At 36.9% G+C, this 20,878-nt stretch overlaps 3 protein-coding genes across 3 annotated transcripts; 1 reads left to right on the forward strand and 2 right to left on the reverse strand.

Moving 5' to 3' along the window:
• The first annotated feature begins 1,749 nt into the window (after positions 1-1,749).
• LOC116300063 (tachykinin-like peptides receptor 99D) lies at positions 1,750-4,358 on the forward strand. The gene has a single exon (XM_031708828.2). It carries the CDS (start codon positions 1,895-1,897, stop codon positions 2,933-2,935), a length of 1,041 nt encoding a protein of 346 aa, XP_031564688.2. The 5' UTR covers positions 1,750-1,894; the 3' UTR covers positions 2,936-4,358.
• A 2,128-nt stretch (positions 4,359-6,486) lies between these two features.
• On the reverse strand, positions 6,487-9,499 carry LOC116300064 (uncharacterized). The gene has a single exon (XM_031708829.2). It carries the CDS (start codon positions 8,864-8,866, stop codon positions 7,844-7,846), a length of 1,023 nt encoding a protein of 340 aa, XP_031564689.1. The 5' UTR covers positions 8,867-9,499; the 3' UTR covers positions 6,487-7,843.
• Positions 9,500-10,642: 1,143 nt separating this feature from the next.
• LOC116300050 (creatine kinase U-type, mitochondrial-like) lies at positions 10,643-20,151 on the reverse strand. The gene is made up of 5 exons (XM_031708810.2): positions 19,575-20,151; positions 18,170-18,633; positions 15,699-15,753; positions 14,721-14,782; positions 10,643-11,420 (listed from the first exon to the last, which is right to left on the reverse strand). Exons 1-5 carry the CDS (start codon positions 20,149-20,151, stop codon positions 11,322-11,324), a joined length of 1,257 nt encoding a protein of 418 aa, XP_031564670.1. The 3' UTR covers positions 10,643-11,321.
• Positions 20,152-20,878: the final 727 nt, after the last annotated feature.

Genomic DNA, 20,878 nt, shown 5'->3' on the forward strand with positions numbered 1-20,878 from the left:
CGCTGGCTACTCATTAGCCTCTTTAACGCCTCTGAACCAGAAATCTGCAACTAGCATTTATTATTTCAGTTTCAAAAATTCCAAAAAAAAAAAACAACAAAAAACAAAAAAAAAAACTACATTAACCAGCACTTTTATTCCAGTTTCACAAATTCCAGAATATTAGAAATATAAAGATTTTTCAGTTTATTTTTCGTTTCTGCGAATTATCAAAACAACTGAAATTTATTTCTTTACAGAAAATCTTGATTTTTCGTCTTCTTCAAAATTACAGATTATCTAGATTATCTATGTAAATGGAAAAAAAGCTTATCGATTTGTAGAATAGTCAAATTAAACTTATTATGAACGAAAAATGTTCAACTTTTTGGTCATTTTACTAGTTTGAGGACAGTTTTATGCATGAAGTAAGTTTTTTTGCTGAGACATATTAGAAATATCCACGACACAAGAAAACGTATTAAAAAACTTTAGTCTGTCCTCTAGTTTGAATTAAGGACAATATCTGTCAAACTGACAGCTATAATTCAATCAGAATTTTGAACCTCTTGATGTAGGCCAAAGTTTATCTTCAGATTAAAAATCCTAAGCTGATATACTTGGTGCTCTTTCCTGAATCGGTCTCAAAAAAATTCATTTGAATCATAAAATTTAAGGCGTTTCTTGTATTGTCTAACAAACACATATCCTATAATCCTTTATTTCATACTTTATTTCCTCAAATATACTTTGTGCCCTTTCCTAATTCAGTCTCAGAAATTTTCATTTGAAGAATAAAGCTAAGATGTTTGTTGTATTGTCTAACAAACAAATAACTTAATCCTTTATCTAATACTTTTAGTTTTTAAGTTTTATAAATTTTAATAAGAGGTCTATTGACGTACTTTGTACCATTCAGTGCCTTATGAAGCCAGATAAGAAGTTCTCTTCTCTGCGTTTCAGTACATACATATCAATAACTATTCATAAAGATGCTTCTTTAAATGTTGTCAAGAAATGGCGTCCATTTTTTTCAAAAAGTTACATATCCAACTGCGATCATTTTGCTGGCTTTGATAGCCAAACAGGGTAGAGTCATGACTAATGACCAGCAGGTGTTTCTGGGTGGTGAACGTCTGAAATGGCGTCAACTTGTTTATTTTAGCTGTTTACTTAAGCCTAGGGATTTGTTTGGTTTGATAGACCACGATAAAGAGACCCCGTCCACTTTTCGATGTGTTTTAGCCTTGCGCTCACACTAAAACGGTCGGAAATTTTAAGAATTTTTATTAAGAAGACTGAGTGTTTTTATCGACTCGCATACATTTGAAAACTCTCTCCAGAGTGGATACATTTGAAAACTGAGTCCTATCGTATTAGGGTGGACAGCGATAACGGAAGCTTTCGAAAAGCTTGTCCGGTTCACACCTACACGTTTTTCGCATGCGCAGATGATATTACATCATTTAGTGTGAACGGGCAAAAACGCTATGAAAACGCAAGTGTGGACGCAAAGTTTTCGAAGCGTTTTTGGTGAGACAAAGACAATGTGAATCATGACAATGACAATAATTTATTTAGTGATTTAAATTTGCGGGCTAATTGACGTAATGTTATGAAAGAGTCAATTTAGTACAGATTAACTATGGTACGGGCTAACTAAAATGCGAAGGCTAAAATGGTCAATTAACTAAGACGAAAACGGAGCGTTTCGAAAAAGTATAATTACAAACATGGCCTAAGTTCACAATATTGATGGGTTTCAAGCATTCCCGAGAGAGTTAAAAGACAAAAACATGGCGGCCATTGTGGTACCGTTAACAATGGATGCTAATGAGAAATCTTTTGTTAAATGGTACCAACATGGCCGCGATGACGTAACGTGCAATCGAAGAATATCTTATTACTATTGCAGATGGCTTCAGGTTCGTTAACAGAAAAGATAGAAGCGACAATGAACCAGAATACGTCATGTGATGTTTGTACTGAGCCCACGGGAACCAGTCGGGCTGTCAGCGGTGTTCTCCTGACACTATTTGCAATAGTCGGAATACCTGGCAATTTCATCAACTTTTACGTCTTCGCTTCGGGTCCTCTTCGGAGTAAGCTTCGTATACGAGCCTCTACAGCTCGTATCCTTGGTAACTTGACAACAGCTGATCTATTCGCTTCGTGCATTAACATCCCATTATGCTTTGCGCTCTTTGTTTTCCAGACCGATGATGATTTAGGTGTTATTTTCTCAAGAATTCATTTTTTGATTACCCTTCCTTTTCTGGTGGTCAACTGCGCATGTCTGATCCTCCTCAGCCTTGATCGTCACGACTCCCTTATAAGGCCACATAAATATCGTTTGACTAATAACAGACTGACGATCACCTTAGTCTTGTCGTGGCTCTTTGGAATCATCTGTGGAATCAGTAGTTTTCTACGCCAAAAACACTTCATCCTCTGGAAACCTGATTCCTACGTGCACCCCTCGCCAAACTCTCTAGTCCTTATCATGGGAGTCATCACCGTCATATCTGTCCTAATCTCTCATTTTAAGGTCAAAAACTCTTTAAAGGGAAGCAACGACCGTGTAATCAACCTCACTTGTAGTGTACAGTTAAGAAACACACGCCAAGCTACTGAAATAAGAGTCATGAAAGCGATGGTTCTCATCACTTTAACCCTTCTATTGACCTATGTTCCCTGGGCAACTGTCAGGACTGTGTATCGTTTCAAGAAGATCATCTTTCACGCAGACGTCTACGTTATTTGCCGAGTAATGCTTCTCATTAGCCATATTGTGCATCCCTTTATTTACCTTGGGGTGAGTAGCGAGTTCCGTCATGTGACTAAGTCACTATTGGCGCCTTGTGGAGTTGAGGTGGACTCATTTGAATCGACTGGCAGTAATATACCCTCAGTGAGAACAGTAAAGCGCTCCTACAGAGTGGCAGCTACGATATAACGCCTTCTGTGATTGGGTAATTGAATGCCTCAATGACACCCAAAGAAAATAACCCAAAGACACAAGGTGTTATGGGGATGTGAAAATAGAGAATAAAAGCTTACACAAGAAACCAAGAAGCGCAAACCACAGTATTACATCTTCTCTGATTGGTCACTAAATATCTGATCCATAAAAGTTAACACAAGAATCCAAGAAGCGCAAACCACAGTATAACATCTTCTCTGATTGGTCACTAAATATCTGATCCATAAAAGCTAACACAAGAAACCAAGAAGCGCAAACCACGGTATAACATCTTCTCTGATTGGACCATTATAGTGTAACACTTTCCCCCTAACATTTTCCACTTCGTTCATATAGACAACAATTTGTCAGCTGCCATAGCATGCTAGTAGGTTTATGCTAAAAGGTCATTATTTTACCGGCGCGTAGCGTTACTGTATTGATGCGCAAATAGCGTGGGGTCCCAAGTATATTAAAATATTATTTCATTTGACTGTGAAAAATTCACGGCACGAAATTAGTTGTGACATGCCAAGGCAAACGCCACCGATCACATTGCTCGAGAATTTACTCTCCGTCCAATCAAATATGATGGCATGTAAAGGGCGCGGACACGGTCACGCGGTGTGCATGCCTTGCATCACGACACTGTCAAAATCCTGACAATTGTCATTTACTAACCACAGAGAAATAGTATGCACCGCGTGCAGCTATTGGGCAAATAGTAATTCTGATGTCCACAATAGAGGCTTGCATCATCACGTGATGGTAGCCATGACAGGAGGCACGACGATAGAGTATTTTTCCTCTGATTCAGATTAGACCAAATTGAGTAGACCTCCTGGGCTCGAGGGTAATGTTGTCCCATTTCAGACCACGTATCATTCCCTTGAGAATAATATTCTTTGTTTGAGTTGTATCCATATTCATGTGTCTTCTCATGTGCAACCGAGCGCAAACCTTAAACAAAGAAATGATACTCTAGGGAATGAGACGTGGTCTGAAATGGGAAAACATTACGTCAGAGCCGAGGAAGGTCTATTGTTCCTGCTTCCTGTTATGGCTGCTATCACGAGATGCTGCAATCCTCTAAAGATTTTTTCTGAGATAGTGAGCATGGTCTAGTAAGTGAACATCTTTCCTTCACCATGCCTCATATAGTGTTGTTTGTACCCAAGCTAGACCACAATGCATCATGCTTATCGAACTAAGAAAAGGTCTACTGCCAACCAGCTTTTTTGAATAAAGCGACAAATTGTCTCCTTCCGAAAAGTGATATTGAGATTATTCTTGTCATCATTTCCTGAAAATAAGTGTCCAGCTGTTTTGGACGACACTTATCCGCTTTTCTTGGGTTTTAATTACAAACTGAGAGATTGTTACTTAGCTTTTATATTCAACTCAAGTACTGTACAGTAAGAGCCGCGTATAAGAACCTAGATTTTTAGGTAGTTAGTCTAAAAATGTTTTTATATAAATAGTGGTGTTTACTGCAAAATTAGACTGTTTGATAAGATAAGAAGCTGTTTTAAAATTTTAGCCTAAAACAGGTTTTTGGGGTTGAAATGAAAAAAATCTGAGCTTAACAGGTTCTTAAAATCTAGGTTCTTACACACGGTTTTTTACTGTATTCAAAACCCTGAAGTATTTGTGATGGTGAATCTTGACAGCATTTGCAAGTAGTAAACTTGATAAACAAGTTAACGACGAGTGAACGAGTGCATGGATGTTGGAAATATGATTTTTGTTGACTTCAACCAAATTTTCGTTTTTATCTTATTTTGTCTTATCTTGATCTTTCGTTTTTAAAAAAATCATTCTACTTTATGTCATAATACAGGAAGTCGTGACCGAGTCTCCCTAGCCAGAGGCTAATTATGTATACGATGCACTCCACACTCACTACCACCTACATTTAATGTTCTATGCACACAGCTCTCAACTCACATGTTTGGGAGGGATGCATAGATTAGCGATGCCTGTTTACAAGTGTATTCATGCGTGTTACATACACAGTTATACCCAGTTATCAAAATAACGTTTTCTACACCTGCCTATATGTGTAAACTAGAGATTGTAAATATAATTTATATTTTTCGAAATCACTTTCATTTGCGTTTCTAAGATTAATATTTGTACAGCACTGTAATGATTCTTTTGATGTCGACGATAGTCAACGAATCTTCGAAGTACTAAAAGAAAAATAAACAGATTGAGTAATCATGCTGGCGAAAAATATTTTATAAACACACATATTTAAAAAATATTTTATTCCACAATTTAACAAGTTTATTTTACCTACAAAACTTTGCACTAATTTGTACAATTTTGTTAGCTATTTCAATGATATATGGAATGCACTCTAGTGATACTGGATATGTTTGTGGTGCTAGTAGTGGTGGCATTAGTATTGTTGGTAGTGGTAGTGGCAGTCGTAGTGGCAGTGGCAGTGGCAGTGGCAGTGGCAGTGGCAGTGGCAGTGGCAGTGGCAGTGGCAGTGGTAGTGGTAGTTGTTCCAATATCGTATTGGTTAGTTACTTCTAGCAGGAGTAATCACACACGTGTATAGCAGTACATGAGCTTTTAATCAAGACTCAGTAAAAACTAACTAAGGTTACTTTGATAACCGGATATATGCATACGTCATATGTGTACATATAAGATTACATAATGCAACAGTAGTGGCAGTGGCAGTGGTAGTGGTAGTGGTAGTGGTAGTGGTAGTGGCAGTGGTAGTGGCAGTGGTAGTGGCAGTGGTAGTGGTAGTGGTAGTGGTAGTGGTAGTGGTAGTGGCAGTGGCAGTGGCAGTGGCAGTGGCAGTGGCAGTGGCAGTGGCAGTGGGGCAGAAAACTTGTTATTTTAGAAGTATGACCCGTCACGTGACGCTCCAAAGTAGTCCCACATTCTAGATCATTGTATAGAATCCCTTTTTCTTGTTACCACGGTTTTTTGCCCTCGACCAGTTCAATGTTCCACCTGGCCGTGAGTCTAGACGAACCGAAATAATTAATCTTCGTAATACTGAGCAGAAAGTAATTAGCAGACTATAATTACAGATGTATTATAACTCTCTTGAAGCAGTTCTTCATATCATCAGCTACTAATTAGTGCCATATGATTGCTACAGGACTTACAGACATAGCTGACTTTTCTAAGGGCTTTTGGGGCACTACAAAAGGACTGTCAATTAATTAAAAATAGACTTAAAAGTGAATATCAATGAATTGTTAATGAATCGGTTCATGTGATGTCAAGCCGACTGTCGATCGATCGTGTAAGACAAATATTAAAAAAAACGCCGAAGGGAAAATAGGACGGGCTATGTTTGTTTTAAAGGATGATGAAAAAACAATCCAAATCCGATTGTGTATATTTGTAAAAAAAGAGAATTTTTGATTTTGTGAAAAAAAAAAAAAAAAAAAAAAAAAAAAAAACAACCAAAAATATTCAATTTTGCGAAAAAAATATTTTATTATTCAAAAATTCGTGGAAATTCATTTTTGCCTCAAGCGCGCCGGACATCGTGAAAATCATAAGTTAAATGCTATTTTTATGTATCTTTATATATGTATTTTTACAATGAATGAAAATAAAGGATTAGTAAGATGGGGGTTTATACCATATTGATTTGGTTTTGGTATTTGACAGCCAAGAGTGTGTCCAATATGACAAAACGTGAAACTTCCTATTTTCTCCAAGAAAGTCCTTTCCTGACGATACCAACGGACAGCCAACTTTTATGATCCAAAATTTATAACAGTTATATAATCTTGGTTCAGTGTTTATATTCAAAGACTTCAACCTTAGTGCTATGTATTTTTCCCAAATGTTTCGGTGTAGCCATAGAGTCAATAAGTGAATGAATATTCAAATTAGTTGCACAGTTAATGGTAAGACCTTGTGCCAATATGGACTAGAGTCTATGCGATCGTACGCGATAGTTCATCAGTAAAACTGTCATTTCTATCAGTTGCATCTTGTTTTTAGATCATAATAAAAGGAAAATGCACCACGCAATTCAATCCGGTGGACCTTAATATTAAGAAATATTTTTACCAAAAAAATTATTTAATTTTTTTTGCTTCTTAATATTTTAAACAAATCCGTTAAGCTTTAGGTGATGTCTTTCAGGGTTTTAATATATTCAAATCAACTGTTTCTTCGCGGGTGTATACATATTATACAAATCAATATCATTATTTTCATCTGACCTGAGAATTTTGAAAATATTTTTGTATTATTTCACTCCACTGTTTATATTTTCCTCACCTTTCGAATTATTGAGACTATGCCTTCATTGCAAAACTCTCTTTTTTTTTCTTGTGAAGCTAAGTCAAATTTCAATTCATTTTTGAATTATTCATTTCATCCTTTTGTTATTTTCCTTTCATGACAAATAGTCGGTTCTGTTACTTTTTTTCTTCTTCTTCGTCTCTTCCACTTTGTGCCCGAAAAATCTGAGACAATTATAGTATTGGTATTTTTGCGTTGAACGAGTAAAAAACTTGTGTCGATACACTCACAATTCACAGCGTGCAGCACCAAATATACTACGACATGATTGAAAACAAACCTCTTATAGCCATGCATTAAACATAACACAGTACTAACCAGCTTTAATGCTGAAATACCATCAATGGTTGCTAAATGATACAAGGGGGAAAAAAACAAAAAACAACAATAACAACAACAACAAAAAAGCAGGTAAAGCTAGCATGTGACATGCAGTAGGCATACCACAATTCACAAATATAACGAATCGAACACCGCCTCATTTAAAATGCCATGGAAGATTCTCCAGGTAAAAACGTGTAAAAACCAGTTCATTTTTCATTTTTCCTACTCAAATGCCAAGATTATTGTCAATATTTTTATGATTAATTTGACATCAAACATTTCCTCTCAGCCGAAAAATTTCATCCATTGAGTAATGATTTCTTCGCAACTATGTTTCTTTTCTGGAATATCGTCGTCTTCCGCCGGTAGATCGAATTCGTCTAAACTATCCTTTCGTATAAATAAATCCACCGACTTCAAAGACTCATTCGACGAGCCATAATGATTCATATCGTTATCTATCCATGCCAATTTGTGTAGGGTTGGTAGACTTGTAGTCAATTCTTTCTCATTCTTACTCAGAGGGAAAGACAATCTTCTCTTTGATGGCCGCGCTTTTTGCTTCCTTAAGCTACAACTCTTGACGATGCTAAAAGGAATAGGAACGAGCGAGGATTTCCTCCGTCTCGTTGGAGCTGCAGAAGTGACATTTTCTGGTTGCTGGCTTTCAGTTATATCACTGTTCTTTTCAGAGCAACCCGTAGATGAATTCCCTACAGCATTCTTTGGCTTTGAATCTTGGATGTTTTTCTGGCTGTCAGTAGTTAAATTTTCAAATTTCTGGATGATATCCGAAGTATATATTAAAGGGTCTGAATGTCTTCTCTTTTCGATTTGAAAGTCTTGTGGGAACGAACACAGGGAAATCTCCTGTGCTTTTGCAACGCAAGACACTTTGTCATTAGGTAGTTTTTTATCATTAGACAATGGAGCGATAGCCGAGTGAAATTTGGAACTCCACGAGACGGCCGGCTCCGAGAATCGTCTTCTTCCTGTCTCCTCGTTTCTCGGTTGAACCGGGAAATTGATCCTTAAGTAAGAGCCATCCCTGTAAATTGTTGGCAACGAGATCGCTCGTGGCTTTCGACCAGGAAGAACAGTCACTCCCAAATCACTATGAGTAGGTGGGAGTAAGTTTTGAGACGGTATGTCATCATCAGCATCATCAGTCTCTGCAATGGTTCGTAGATTGGGAGGCTCACCACTAATTCTCCTGTGGTGTAGTGTAAACGCATGTGACTGGAGGAACGCTCTTTCATGGTACTTGGTCTGTGGATAACTTTTCCTACCAAAGATATTCTCGACCATGATTTTTGACGAGCCTTCCACAAATAACCTTTTGGTTGAGTGTTGTTCTACTACGCTACGTTAATGATTTACCGCCTCATTTGGCCACGACTTGGCGATGTCTTCAAACTCTCATGTCTTACGCACTCATTTGACACCTTCAAGTCCGATAACAACACAATTTGTGGAAACTCTCGCCCGAGTGTTTACAAGCAAAGGAGAATCTTGTTGAGAAAGGAGCTACCAAAATATCCGTGTAATCTCATTCGGAATTGTCCTTTCGTGTGCTTGCTTGCCATTAATATTGATCGACAACTTGTTACAAATTCTGCATCATATGAATAAACATTTCAACTCGTTCACCCATAAATTGACTCAAAGTAGTTAGTATTTTTAGACTCTTGCTTCAAATTTCCTCTAAATCCTGAAACAATGAAGTCCAGGATGAAACATGTCTAGCTGTCGGTGGATACCCTTCGACACTTCAGCAACAACTGGAAGATTTGTTTAAGACTGGACTATGACTGGATTAAAAGTCATTTGCGTCGACTAACAAACCAGCTCCTGGTGCAAGTATATAAATTATAAATACATAGGTATATTTTTTCACTGGAGTCGTCTTCCACGTCTACTATCCATCAGACGTCAATACGATGACCTTTTTGTTTACCCCCATCCTCTTACCATAAATCCAATTACTCATTTCCAAAACTGATAAACATTGCTAAAAATATCACCAATGAGCAGCCCTCTGGGATGCGCAGAAATTAAGGAGCATTGCAACAGCACTTTGAAACTCCCATCGATTTTCTTTTTGCTAATTTAATTTTCATTAACAAAAGGGGAAAAGTTTTCGAATTCTTTTGCGGAAAGATAATTTGGCGCGCAGTAATTTGGCTAAAAGCGGAAAAGCCCAAAGCATGCACAAGCGAACACTTCCCGGTCAAATTTTTCTCTCATTTAATCTTTTTTCTGGTCTTTTCGTTATTGACTGATATAAGTGTCCTTTCGGGAATGTACATAATACGATAACTGAATCTTAAAATCCATGATATACTGAAGATACGTTGGGTATATATATATACACACAAATAAAAGGCTTGCGCCACTGATTTCACATGAAGATGCCTGTCAAATATATACCAAAATAGATAATCACGATGGAAGCGTCCTTGAACGTAAAGCGAGTATGTTGAGTGTACGTTTTTAGAGGTCTAAATACAACATAGTTGATCCTTCCAGTTCAATTTGTTTATTTTTCCTTTAATTCGGTTTAAAAATCTATTTCTGTATAAGAATCCATTTTTATTTGGACCATCTTGTGGCTGAAGATCTCCGATGATTGGCTGATTGACTTCCAAATTCCATTCAAAACAACTACTTCGGTGGGGATGAAGATTACAAATTTGGCAATCAAAAGGTCGTATATATTTAACGAGTCCGGCTAAAAGGTCCAGAAAAGCATTATGATTGGCCGCAGGCGAAACAGTACAGCGAAACAGGAAGATACTAGATGGAAGAGAGAAATCTCAAGACACGTACAACAACAAAACAAATAAATATATAACAAATAGTGCACTTACAAACAAACGCAACACAAAAAATAAAACACTTAAAAATACCAGAAAAAAAGCAAGCTTGTAGGTATCTAATAATCTGAATATTGAATTTAAGCCGACAAAAGAAAAGACACTCACAATACTGCCTCTAGTAATGACGGTGGTCACCTTTGGTTGCAAATCTGGGACTGTTAATGGTTTATTCAATACTGTAGACCAATATATATATAGCGTTATAGTAGACGCAGCAGGTACGTAGTATGGTTGACTCAATTGCACTTTTCTTAATCCGATTCCCAGAGTATTACAGCTACTGCGTTTTTGATTTGAAATACTTTTATATCCCCTCTGCGTTTGTAGGAAAACACACATATGTGCATTATATATTGGAATTACATTTTAAGCAGTGCGTATATGGTATACTTAAGCAATATAAAACGCGCGCGTATGTTTCTGTACTGTGATATAAATACGCAGGAAGGTGTGGGAATTGTAGAGTAAGAGAGAAGCAATCTTAGGAACACGAGGGTGTAGCTCCCATAGTGTTTATATTATAATACAGAAACATAAGCAATCGTTGTGTATTTTTTTAATAAAATACTTTGAACGATTTTGCGCGAGCGTATCTCTGTTCTTTAGTATAAACACTGTAGCCAGCCAATCAGCGCGCACTTGATACCACATGATATATATACCACATGCATAGTATGTGTCATTGCTATGTACGCTATTAAATATATAAGCATGCCTGATATATTCATTGACCCCCTATGAAGCACTCGCCAAAGTACTCTTGGCTCACTCCTAGTATTTTGGTATGCCACCATTTGATATATTTAAAACTCTTTATTTTATCAGCAGTGTGACAGATATATACATCAACACACACACACACAGGTAATGCTTTTACTGTCTTGTCAGGGCATTATGTCTTTGGTTTCTTCGCCGCGCGATAGTCGTTTGTCAGTTTCCAGGAGCAGCGTGATACCATCTACGACCTGTTGTATTATGTCAACCTAGAAAAAGAAAGAAAAGATTACGAACCGTGGGTTTAAAGCATACAGATAACGCTTTAAGAGCTTTGAGAAGAGAGAGAAAGAGAGAGAGAGAGAGAGAGAGAGAGAGAGAGAGAGAGAGAGAGAGAGAGAGAGAGAGAGAAGCGCGCAAAGCCGCAATATGGCTCTCTTGAAACCTTGCACGCATGCGCGTTTCTGCGTGTTCCACGCGGTTCATTTAAAATTTATCAAAAGACAGCAATATTACTTGACGTTTGCTTATAACCAGACATACTGTATCCAACAAGTTATTATTCATCCAAGTGTTATTTTAGTTTGTTTTATCATTATTTGCCATCTGGTTTGAGTATGTTCATAAATTCCCCCAAATAGGTTGTTTTTATTTACATTAGGGAAGGTGTTTTTTTATTGGGGGGGGGGGGGGGGGGGGGAGGGGGATGGGGGATTCGCAGTTAACTTTATAAAAATGGTTGTAGCCCTCCCCCTTTCACTCGGTACGGAAATGACCCTTCTATAACTGCAATTTTCATAAAAATGCGAACTCTGTGTCTGCGAGCTGCACGCTAATTTCAAAATCAAACTTAATCAGTCAGTACCTTATTTTTGAGTGGCGCAAGCGAAAAACCAAACTCTGAGTGCAAACTCGGAGACACAGAGTTCGCATGTTTATAAAAATTGCAGTAAATAGATCAACGAGAAAATAGCGTTCGTAAAAAAAAAAAAAAAAAAAAAAAAATTAATAATGACTCCTCCCTACTGAAGCCCCAACCTCTCCCCCTTTAACACTCCCGAGAGATATTCACTGTCTTTATATTACAGCGGTACTACAATAGGAAATATTTGGCTATGCAGACATAACAAGAATTAGCATGATAATCCTTTAGGGAAAAGAGTAATCGCATAAAAACATACGAGTTCAAAGTATTGTTTATTTAAAAGATCATCCTAAACTTCGTACTCACTTACAATCCGCAAATTTTCTTTCACTTCTCCTTTAAAAGCAATTTTGACTATCGATATAATAGCTTTAGATGTAATAATCATTTTATGAATGTCATATCTTATATCGTGTAGTGTATGTATGTATGTATTTCGGCAGAGCCCCTTTGAATATCAGCCTTGAGCTGAATGGCCTACACTACTGTAAAAAATAAAGATTTCTAAGTAAAAATAGAATAATGGACCAAAAATGATAAGATGCAGTATTACTTCAAACATCTCAAAATGAAGATTATTTCAAATCTCAAAATGAATATAGATATTAATTTGCAGAAATACAATTCCTTAACAGACCTTTTTCTCGAGGTTGCGCGCGCATCCAAATTTAAGGAACTTGACGGGGCACGATACCAGAACAGGAGCTTTATAATGAGAATTACCATATGTTCCTATAATGCAACATTTTTCTATAAGAATTCATAAAATTGATTATTTTCCTTTTTAAATATAAAACTGGCTTCTTAATTTAGCTGAATTTGCATTTTTCAATTTTGTGGCCCATCAAGTTGGATGCGCACGCAATGTTGAGAAAACGGTCTACTGCCCTTTGCGCATTGTGGTTTTTCACACTCCTACGAGCTGTGCTTCGTGTAAACGAAATGAAATATCGAGTCCCAGAAATAGCGACAGGTTGGCTCTTTAAAAACGCATTAATGTTTATCCTTCTTGAGGGAACATATTGTGACATTATAATCAAGATCATTATCTTCTTTTCGATTCAATAATCTCGGCTTTACTCGAGAATTGATTGGGATACTGATCTTCAATATTACGAGGCATAAATAACGCGTTGTCAATTGATTTTCTATTTATGTTCAATGCTTGTAAAATAATTTTGTAGTATTTAGCCGTTTTTAATTTCCTTCGAAGGTCTTGGGGTAAATACAAGATCATCTTTTGAGACTTCAAGTAAAGAACATCACAAGGAAGTCATCGTTTTAATAATCACGGCTTTACTCAAGAATTGATTGGGATATGACTTCAATATTACAAGTCATATTAACTAATACGCTGTCAATAGATAGATTTTCTATTTATGTTCAATGCTTGTGAAATAATTTAGTATCTTTACAGAAGTGAATATAATTAAATCCGGCTCGCACATCAAAAAGAAAAGAAAAATCCGGCTCACTCATTGGTCATAATTTACGTCTTATGCTGATATATTCACCTACAGGTGCTTGTTTTTTTGATTTATGCCGCTTGCAGAGATAATAGAATTTGAACAAAAAATACCTCACTTTCCTTTATATATTAAATTCACTTGTGCTAAAAATACTAAAACGATTATTATTCGCCTCAGGTTCAGTCAATATCGAGGGATATTGATCTCGCCGCTCCAAGACTCGCGTCTCGGTAAATATTCCCCGATATTCTCTTCGCCTTCGGCGAATAATTGTTAAATATTTGTGAATGCATATGAAAAATCTGTGAAAAATTATGCATCGATGCTGTTCATACGTATTCTGACGAGCAGTTTTTATTTTCTTTTGAAAGTCTTGGGGCAAGCAGAAACAAGGGAAGCCGCGCGCCTAAAAATCGGAAACTCATCGGAACATAACGAACAAGACGAATAAGGATGCGCAACACAGTATTTCTTATGCTTTTTGTAATAAAATGAATAAAATATTAGACAAAGTGCATATAAAAATATAGATGTTATTACTTGCTAAAATCATGAAGTGAGTCTGTGTATTCTTGCGAGTATTTTTTGAATAGCGCAGCGCACTGATTCTAAAAATAGCTTAAAGATTCGGACAAACATTGCATTCTGTTTAACCGCAACGAGGATTATACGAACCGATTTTATTAATTTTTACTTAAAGTTACAATAATAACCCATGTAAACTAAGATTAACTGCGATCGGCTGTGAAAATTAACTGCTGAAAGTAAACTTGTAAGTTTGTTTGTCCGAATTTCGCCTTTGTCTTCGTTTTTATGACGTCACAGTTGCGCTGCGCTATTGATTTTACGTCCCCAAGGCAAAAAAAAGATCATGACAGGAAGAGTTAAAGTGCGCAACACATGCATGATAAGAAAGCGGAGAATAAAAGTATTATGTAAATCATGCTAAAAGATGAAAACAGGTGCGCACGCACATAATTCTATATTTACGTACGCTTAGAAAGACCTTTATTTGGACAGTCAAAAAAATTCACGCTGTGTAAAAGAATATGCTATATCATTTACCTTTTTTTAAATCAACTATATTATCTCCGTTCTTCATTGATATTAGATTTTGACTTTTTTTTGAGCTATTTAAATATTAAAAGCTAAAAATATAGCGGATTGTCATTTACCTCTGTAGTTCCTATCAGATTTTTGTTGGTGATGATAAACGTGTCTGTGTTTTTTTCATCCACTGTAGATAAAGCAATACAAGATAAGGCAAATATAGCAAATGACATGTAAGGGGAGGTGAAATACGAAAAGAATGGCTCAGGAGATCGATTTAGAATTTACAAATTAATTTATACGGAGGGAGGAAAACCAGAGAACCAGGAAAAAAACCCTCGAAGCACAAGAGAGAACTATAACAAGCAACTCTATTCAGATATGATGGCGCGTCTGGCCCCCTCCCACTCCCCCCCAACGGATCGTAGCAGCGCAATAATAAAGTGAAAAGTGAAACACTGTGAGGAATGACCACACCGAGTGAATAGATGTCAGATATAGAGATAAACATTTCACAGAATAGATCACAGAAAAGGTCTTTTATAGTTATTTCTGATAAGCTAAAAAAAAAAAAAAAAAAAAAAAAAAAAAAAAAAAAAAAATGCGTCCCGTATTTCAAGCCAAAAGATATATTTTTAAAATCATGAATTTTAAAATCCATCACAACTTAGCTTGAGTTTTGAAGAAATACTTCATGTTTGATTGAGCTATATTGATAAGAATTTAAAGTCCCTTCCAAAATGGAAAAATGACATTCCAATCCCATCCTTTGGTTTCCCATTTCAGACCACGTGTCATTCCTTAGAGTATCATTTCTTTTTTTCACGGCTTCGAATGAAAAGACACACATGATTATTGATGACGCTCAATAAAGAAACCTTATTCTCAATAGAATGACACGTGGTCTGAAATGGGATAAAATAACGTCCAAGCTAAAAGTATCTTTTCAACTCTAACCACCTCACTTTCATCTACTACCAGTACCGGCTTAGCTCTATTCTTCTTCCTCATAAGTCAAACATTCTTCCACTATTCTCCACTTTTCTATTCTTCTGACACAAAATGTCACAAAAGGTAATACTTAATTTCGATATTTTACTCACCGCACTGACTGCAATTCAATTGTTTCGTGACCATCAGGCGATTGAAAAACTCGGTCTGGAAGAGAATTTCGATATTAGTTCTAACATCTTACAATACTAAGAAATTATTGGGGCTCGTTATTCGCAAAACATCGTGATTTGTTAGTGGCGAGTTCAATAGTTGTTTCAATTATCATTCAATTTTCTCTCGTTTTCTCCTTGCAACCAACTCAGCCATATTGTTATTGCAACGTTACTACGCATGAGCAGAGTGTATTTTGCAGCAAAACGGCTTTGCACCGTAATGCGCATGAGCAAATTATTATTTGCTGGCAGTTATTTGTAGTCATCTCGGCCAATCAAAACGACGGAAAAATAATTTGAATGATAATATTATTTAGCATGATTGACAATAAAGTCAAAACATTTCATAACCGTGTCATTTAACGGGACCCAATTTAGAGGGGGAGGTTAGGGCTATTCAGTACCTATCACCTCTGAGAGTGAAATCCTGGATTTAGTCATAAAATAGTGTGAAAGTCAAATCAAAGAAATGAATACTGAAAAAATAACCAAGGAAATGGTACATACACTGAACTGTGAACATCACGCTTATCCCTAGACCCCTCGTAACTAATACCAAAGCCACGTAAAGCTTTAATGTCAACAAAGCTTTCATGTCTTACGACCAGAGCACATGACTTGGTGCGCCTAACCATTCTGTGGTGCACCAAAACGTCAGCTTAAAAAAAGCTCCTTAACCTGTAGTGGTAAAATGTCTCTTTAATGTTTCTAGAATATCGAGTTTTTTGGTCAAAAATAAGCCGATTATAAAACAACTATAGAGTGGTTTGCCTAAAGAATAAAGACTTTACTTATCAACTCTTACATACTCCTTTCACAAGGGAAATGATAATAATAGACAGATGTCAGGCAAAGATGTGTACAACAATACTCGGCTAATAATATTTCTTCTCTTATTTAAAACAGCATTATCTTTTTAAGTGTTGAAGGGTCGATCCTAAGGGTATTATCTTCTTAATACGTTTTCTGACACAAATTTAATTATGAAAAGTACGTTTTTTATTGACCAAATACTTCTCTAAAAATCTCTTTTTTCCGGCAGCTTATTGACATAATAAAAAATTAATCACTTTTTTCCATTTCTTCATTTTAATCTCTTCCGAAAGCTCTTAGTACCCATTCTTCGTCTATTCTTACAACATGATAAAATTACGATAGAAGACTGGGTACTAGAAGCATTTCCAAGATGGCGGATGACAGAGAAGACTCCAACATGGATGTTCAAGGGACATTTTCTTGCTATTTCGCCGAAATTTTGGTTTAAAGAGTAAGTATTTGATTGTCAACCAGATATTATAGCTATATGTCGTTATTTAGTTAACTTTTACATGGTCGTTTCATTCATTTGTTTACATATTTTGCTCCATGCTTCACTGAGAAGTGTCGGCGTTGCACAAAACAGTTGTTGTCAATAACCGGCTTTCCTACCATGCACTTTTTTCCAATTGTATAAACAGCCACATTCTACCCTTCCAATCGTACTGTTGCTTTTTATCTATAAAAGCGACTGCACTAAATCCCTTGTTGATGGCGTGACAGAGGGTCACGCCACATTTATATATTATTTATTGGCGTTTCCTTTATAATTCTATTTTACAGTGTTGGCATTTGTAATTTTTGAGTGTTTATGTGTGCGTGGGTGGGTGAGAAGGGGCTTGTGAAAACGGTTATTCTATATATTCTTTTTTTTTTTCTTTTTTTTTTTTTTGTAATTATATACACTGAATTGAAATATGCCCGAACCAAATTGAATAACTATTGTTCTGGGCCTGGTTGTGCAAAAGGTGTATAGCGAATAGCACTATCCAGTTGATAAATTTATTGGATGACAGCATCGACTTATCCCCTGGATAAGGATTTATTGAAGGAATAGTGCTAACTACCCTTCATATGACCTGGACTGACTAGCCTCGTATTGGAACATAATAGCATTTTCATATGTATCAATATTTGATATGTATTTTTATTGCCACAATTACTTTTTTGTATTCACTACCTTCTATAAATCTGTTCACTGGTCAAACACAAAGCATTGATTCAAGGCTGCAAGGTTTTTAAATTTCAATAATCCTTTGAAACTACCTTGATGCCTCAAGTGAATGCTTTGTGTGTGACCATTGAACCAATGCATAGAAATTGGTCAATTGAGTGTGCGCTATTTTCGATTGCCTAATAAATTCAATCTATATCTCATTGTTTTCATAATATTACAAAATCATCATCATCATCATCATCATCACCATCATTATCATTACTATTATTATTAATTATTAATATTAATATTTTTGGATTATATAATATTGTATAATATTATTATAATGCCATGAGGTGCGAGGAGGCTAGGTAACAGGTAACAGATAGACATTAGGGAAATTAATAAGTTAATATACAAATAATATATTAATTACCTTGTGAACCATTTTGAACCTTATTTTAACCTCAATATGTAGTCCTGTACCCACGTCTGTCAAATCACTGGTCAAATAGCCATATTTCGAGCTCCAAGCAAACTCCTTGTGTTGCTTTCGCTTCAATATTTGTTCCACTTCTGCAAGTATTTCCATGTATTCTCTCACAGCCTGTCGTAGGTCGCCATTTGTGTTACTTATCACGAATTTAATGTGGTCCAAAAAGTTGATAAAAACCTTACATTTTCGGTTCTCCGTCCACCACAAGACGCGCCCGTCAGGAGAATTCCACTTCTCAAATAAGTTTAGATTAGTATGGCTCAGCTGAGGGCGGTTTTCTGGTACACAGGGCAGCGGTGATGGTCCAATCGTTCTACTTAGACCATAGTCTTGTGACAGTCCTAGCTTGTCTTGTCTTCTTCCTGATAGATTGCATAGTCTAGTGTAGGCGCCGTGAAGATGGGCTAATGGATTGGAAAAGAAACAAAATCTTAGGCGTAATTGGGAAAGTGCGCAAAAGAGGTGCACCACTACACTGTTGTTTCCTAGCGGTAGTATTGCACGAGAATGGTCGTCGCCTAAAAATCGTCTCGATGGAGTAGGCGTAGCTCAGTTGGTTAGTGCGCGGCCTTCAGAGCTAGAGGTCCATAGTTCGATCCTCAGGAACTCCACGTCTGTTTCGACTTCTCTCCGTCCTGTGTAGCTTTAATTAGCTTCAAATACCCGTAAAAAGGAGCACTGATAGTAAGAGAGGGTAGAGGGCGCACCTTTGAGCGCATTAAACATGAGCGCTCGGCTCGGGAGAATTGGGCAACCACTCCCCGCGTTATCGAAGCATAATAAATTACCTTTAGTCTTTTTTATAGTAGCTAGGATGAAGAGGGTTTTATGATGTAGCCTTAGCGTCAGTAGGATATTAGTGAAAGAAATAGCATGGATACCACTCAAGAGTTCTTCTTTTTATTGTATCATATCGTACTGCGGGGTTTCATAAGGAACACAAAATATTTGTTGCGTGCAGGGTAGTACGTACAAATTTCTCTCTGTGAGTAGATAGTTTATTCAGTTTCTTACTTGATTCGAGGGTTTTCGAGTTGTCCGGTTTCGTCCCTCCAATTCAATCTCTGAGTTAGCCGTGAACTGACTTACATCAGCTCAGAGGTTGTTTCAGGGTTTGATCTGTGAGTTAGCCGTGCCCTGACTTAGATCAGCCCAGAGGTTTTTCAAGGTCCAATCTTTGAGTTAACCGTGCACTGACTTTTATCTGCCCATAAGTTTTTTCAAGGTATCGATGAATATAAAAGGCTTCAACTTACACGATTTTGTTTTACATGTCACAACACCTTACAATATTCTGCGCACATAAATATGAGCTCACAGTTTGAATTTATCGAGGCATAAATACCTGGAAGGCAGTTCAAAACAGCAACAAGCTCCTTTGCAATCTCCACTCGTTCTTCGTTGCTGAGCGAGCATGGAAACCGACAACCTGCGATGTTACGGCTTGTCGACAGAACAATAGACAAAACATTCTTGTTCACAATACGTCCTGCTTTAATTTTCCTCCAGTCACAGTCCTTGAACCGCACGCTTTCGTACCTTCTAAAGCAGTTGACTGCGTGAAGGTCTTTGATCACTGGATCGATAATTTCTTGGAAGACATCGTAACATTCTTCGTCTCCGATAACGATACCAGTTGGTTTTCTTGCGTTTTTAGTTTTGAATCGTCCAACACTATGCTTTACTAGATCCTTCAGTGAATATTCGTTGGACGTTTCTTTGTCTCCTAGTTGGATGTGCACCTCTGGCGAATAGTTCTCAGCAATCAAAGTATTGTTGTTAGTAATGTCTTTATAAAGGCATTTATCAAAGCAACATACAAGAGGAGTCTTGAAGTATTTGTTGTAGATATACCAAAGAATAACACCACTTCCGGCAACACTTACACCAATGACGAATTTGTATCTTGTCAGGCATCCCATAATATTCAACCTTTCATCTTACGATGGTATTGCTTGTTTTTAAATCAAATCCTTGATAAATTAGGTAAATGAAAATCGGTTTAAAAAACGAACAGAAAATGAACTGAAAATAAAATCGTGGAAGCAAGTAATGTTAATGTCTCCTATGATGTCATAATGATCAATTTATTGTTTTGTACCAGAGCGCGCGCGGAAAAAATTAAATTTTATGAAGGCTGGAGACTGGGAACGGCCTTTTCGTACACATCAATGTGGATGAAAAACGAGTTAGAAAACGAACAGAAAATGAAATCGTGAAGTGCGCAACGTTAATTTTTACTGTGATGTCATAGTTCTGAATTTGTTTCGTACCAGAGCGCGCGTGCGGTAAAATTTCACTTTTATGAAGGCTGGAGACTGGGAACGACCTAAATGTGGGACTGAATTTTTTTGGGAGCACTAAATGGCGATGGTGCTATTTTTGATCTCCCCTGACCAAACTCAGTCGCAATATCCTGTAACCATAAAGTTGCTATGATTTTGAATCTACGAACACACGGTGTAACATTCCTCGCAATGTTGCAGGAAACTGAAGTCGCGAGGCATGACACATGACGCAATTTGTTGCACGCAATATATGTTGTTGAAGTAGAAAACTATCCTACTCCAGCAACCTTGCCTGCAATATTTCGAGGAATGTCGCACCGTGTGTCTGCGCATGAATCAGTTTTTCAACTATTAAAATCAA

This window comes from Actinia tenebrosa, unplaced genomic scaffold (genome assembly GCF_029948245.1).
Source record: "Actinia tenebrosa isolate PJP-AT-01 unplaced genomic scaffold, QUT_ActTen_1.0 PGA_scaffold2__45_contigs__length_23673736, whole genome shotgun sequence".
Classification (NCBI taxonomy): Eukaryota; Metazoa; Cnidaria; class Anthozoa; order Actiniaria; family Actiniidae; genus Actinia; species Actinia tenebrosa.

Excerpts from the sequence above, each read along its gene's own strand:
- LOC116300064 (XM_031708829.2), bottom strand. The coding sequence starts at position 8,866 with ATGGTCGAGAATATCTTTGGTAGGAAAAGTTATCCACAGACCAAGTAC.
- LOC116300050 (XM_031708810.2), bottom strand. The coding sequence starts at position 20,151 with ATGGGATGCCTGACAAGATACAAATTCGTCATTGGTGTAAGTGTTGCC. Across the intron at positions 18,634-19,574 it reads TGTTTTGAACTGCCTTCCAG|CCCATCTTCACGGCGCCTAC; the intron begins GTATTTATGCCT and ends CCAATCCATTAG. Across the intron at positions 11,421-14,720 it reads ATCTGATAGGAACTACAGAG|GTTGACATAATACAACAGGT; the intron begins GTAAATGACAAT and ends TTCTTTTTCTAG.
- LOC116300063 (XM_031708828.2), top strand. The coding sequence starts at position 1,895 with ATGGCTTCAGGTTCGTTAACAGAAAAGATAGAAGCGACAATGAACCAG.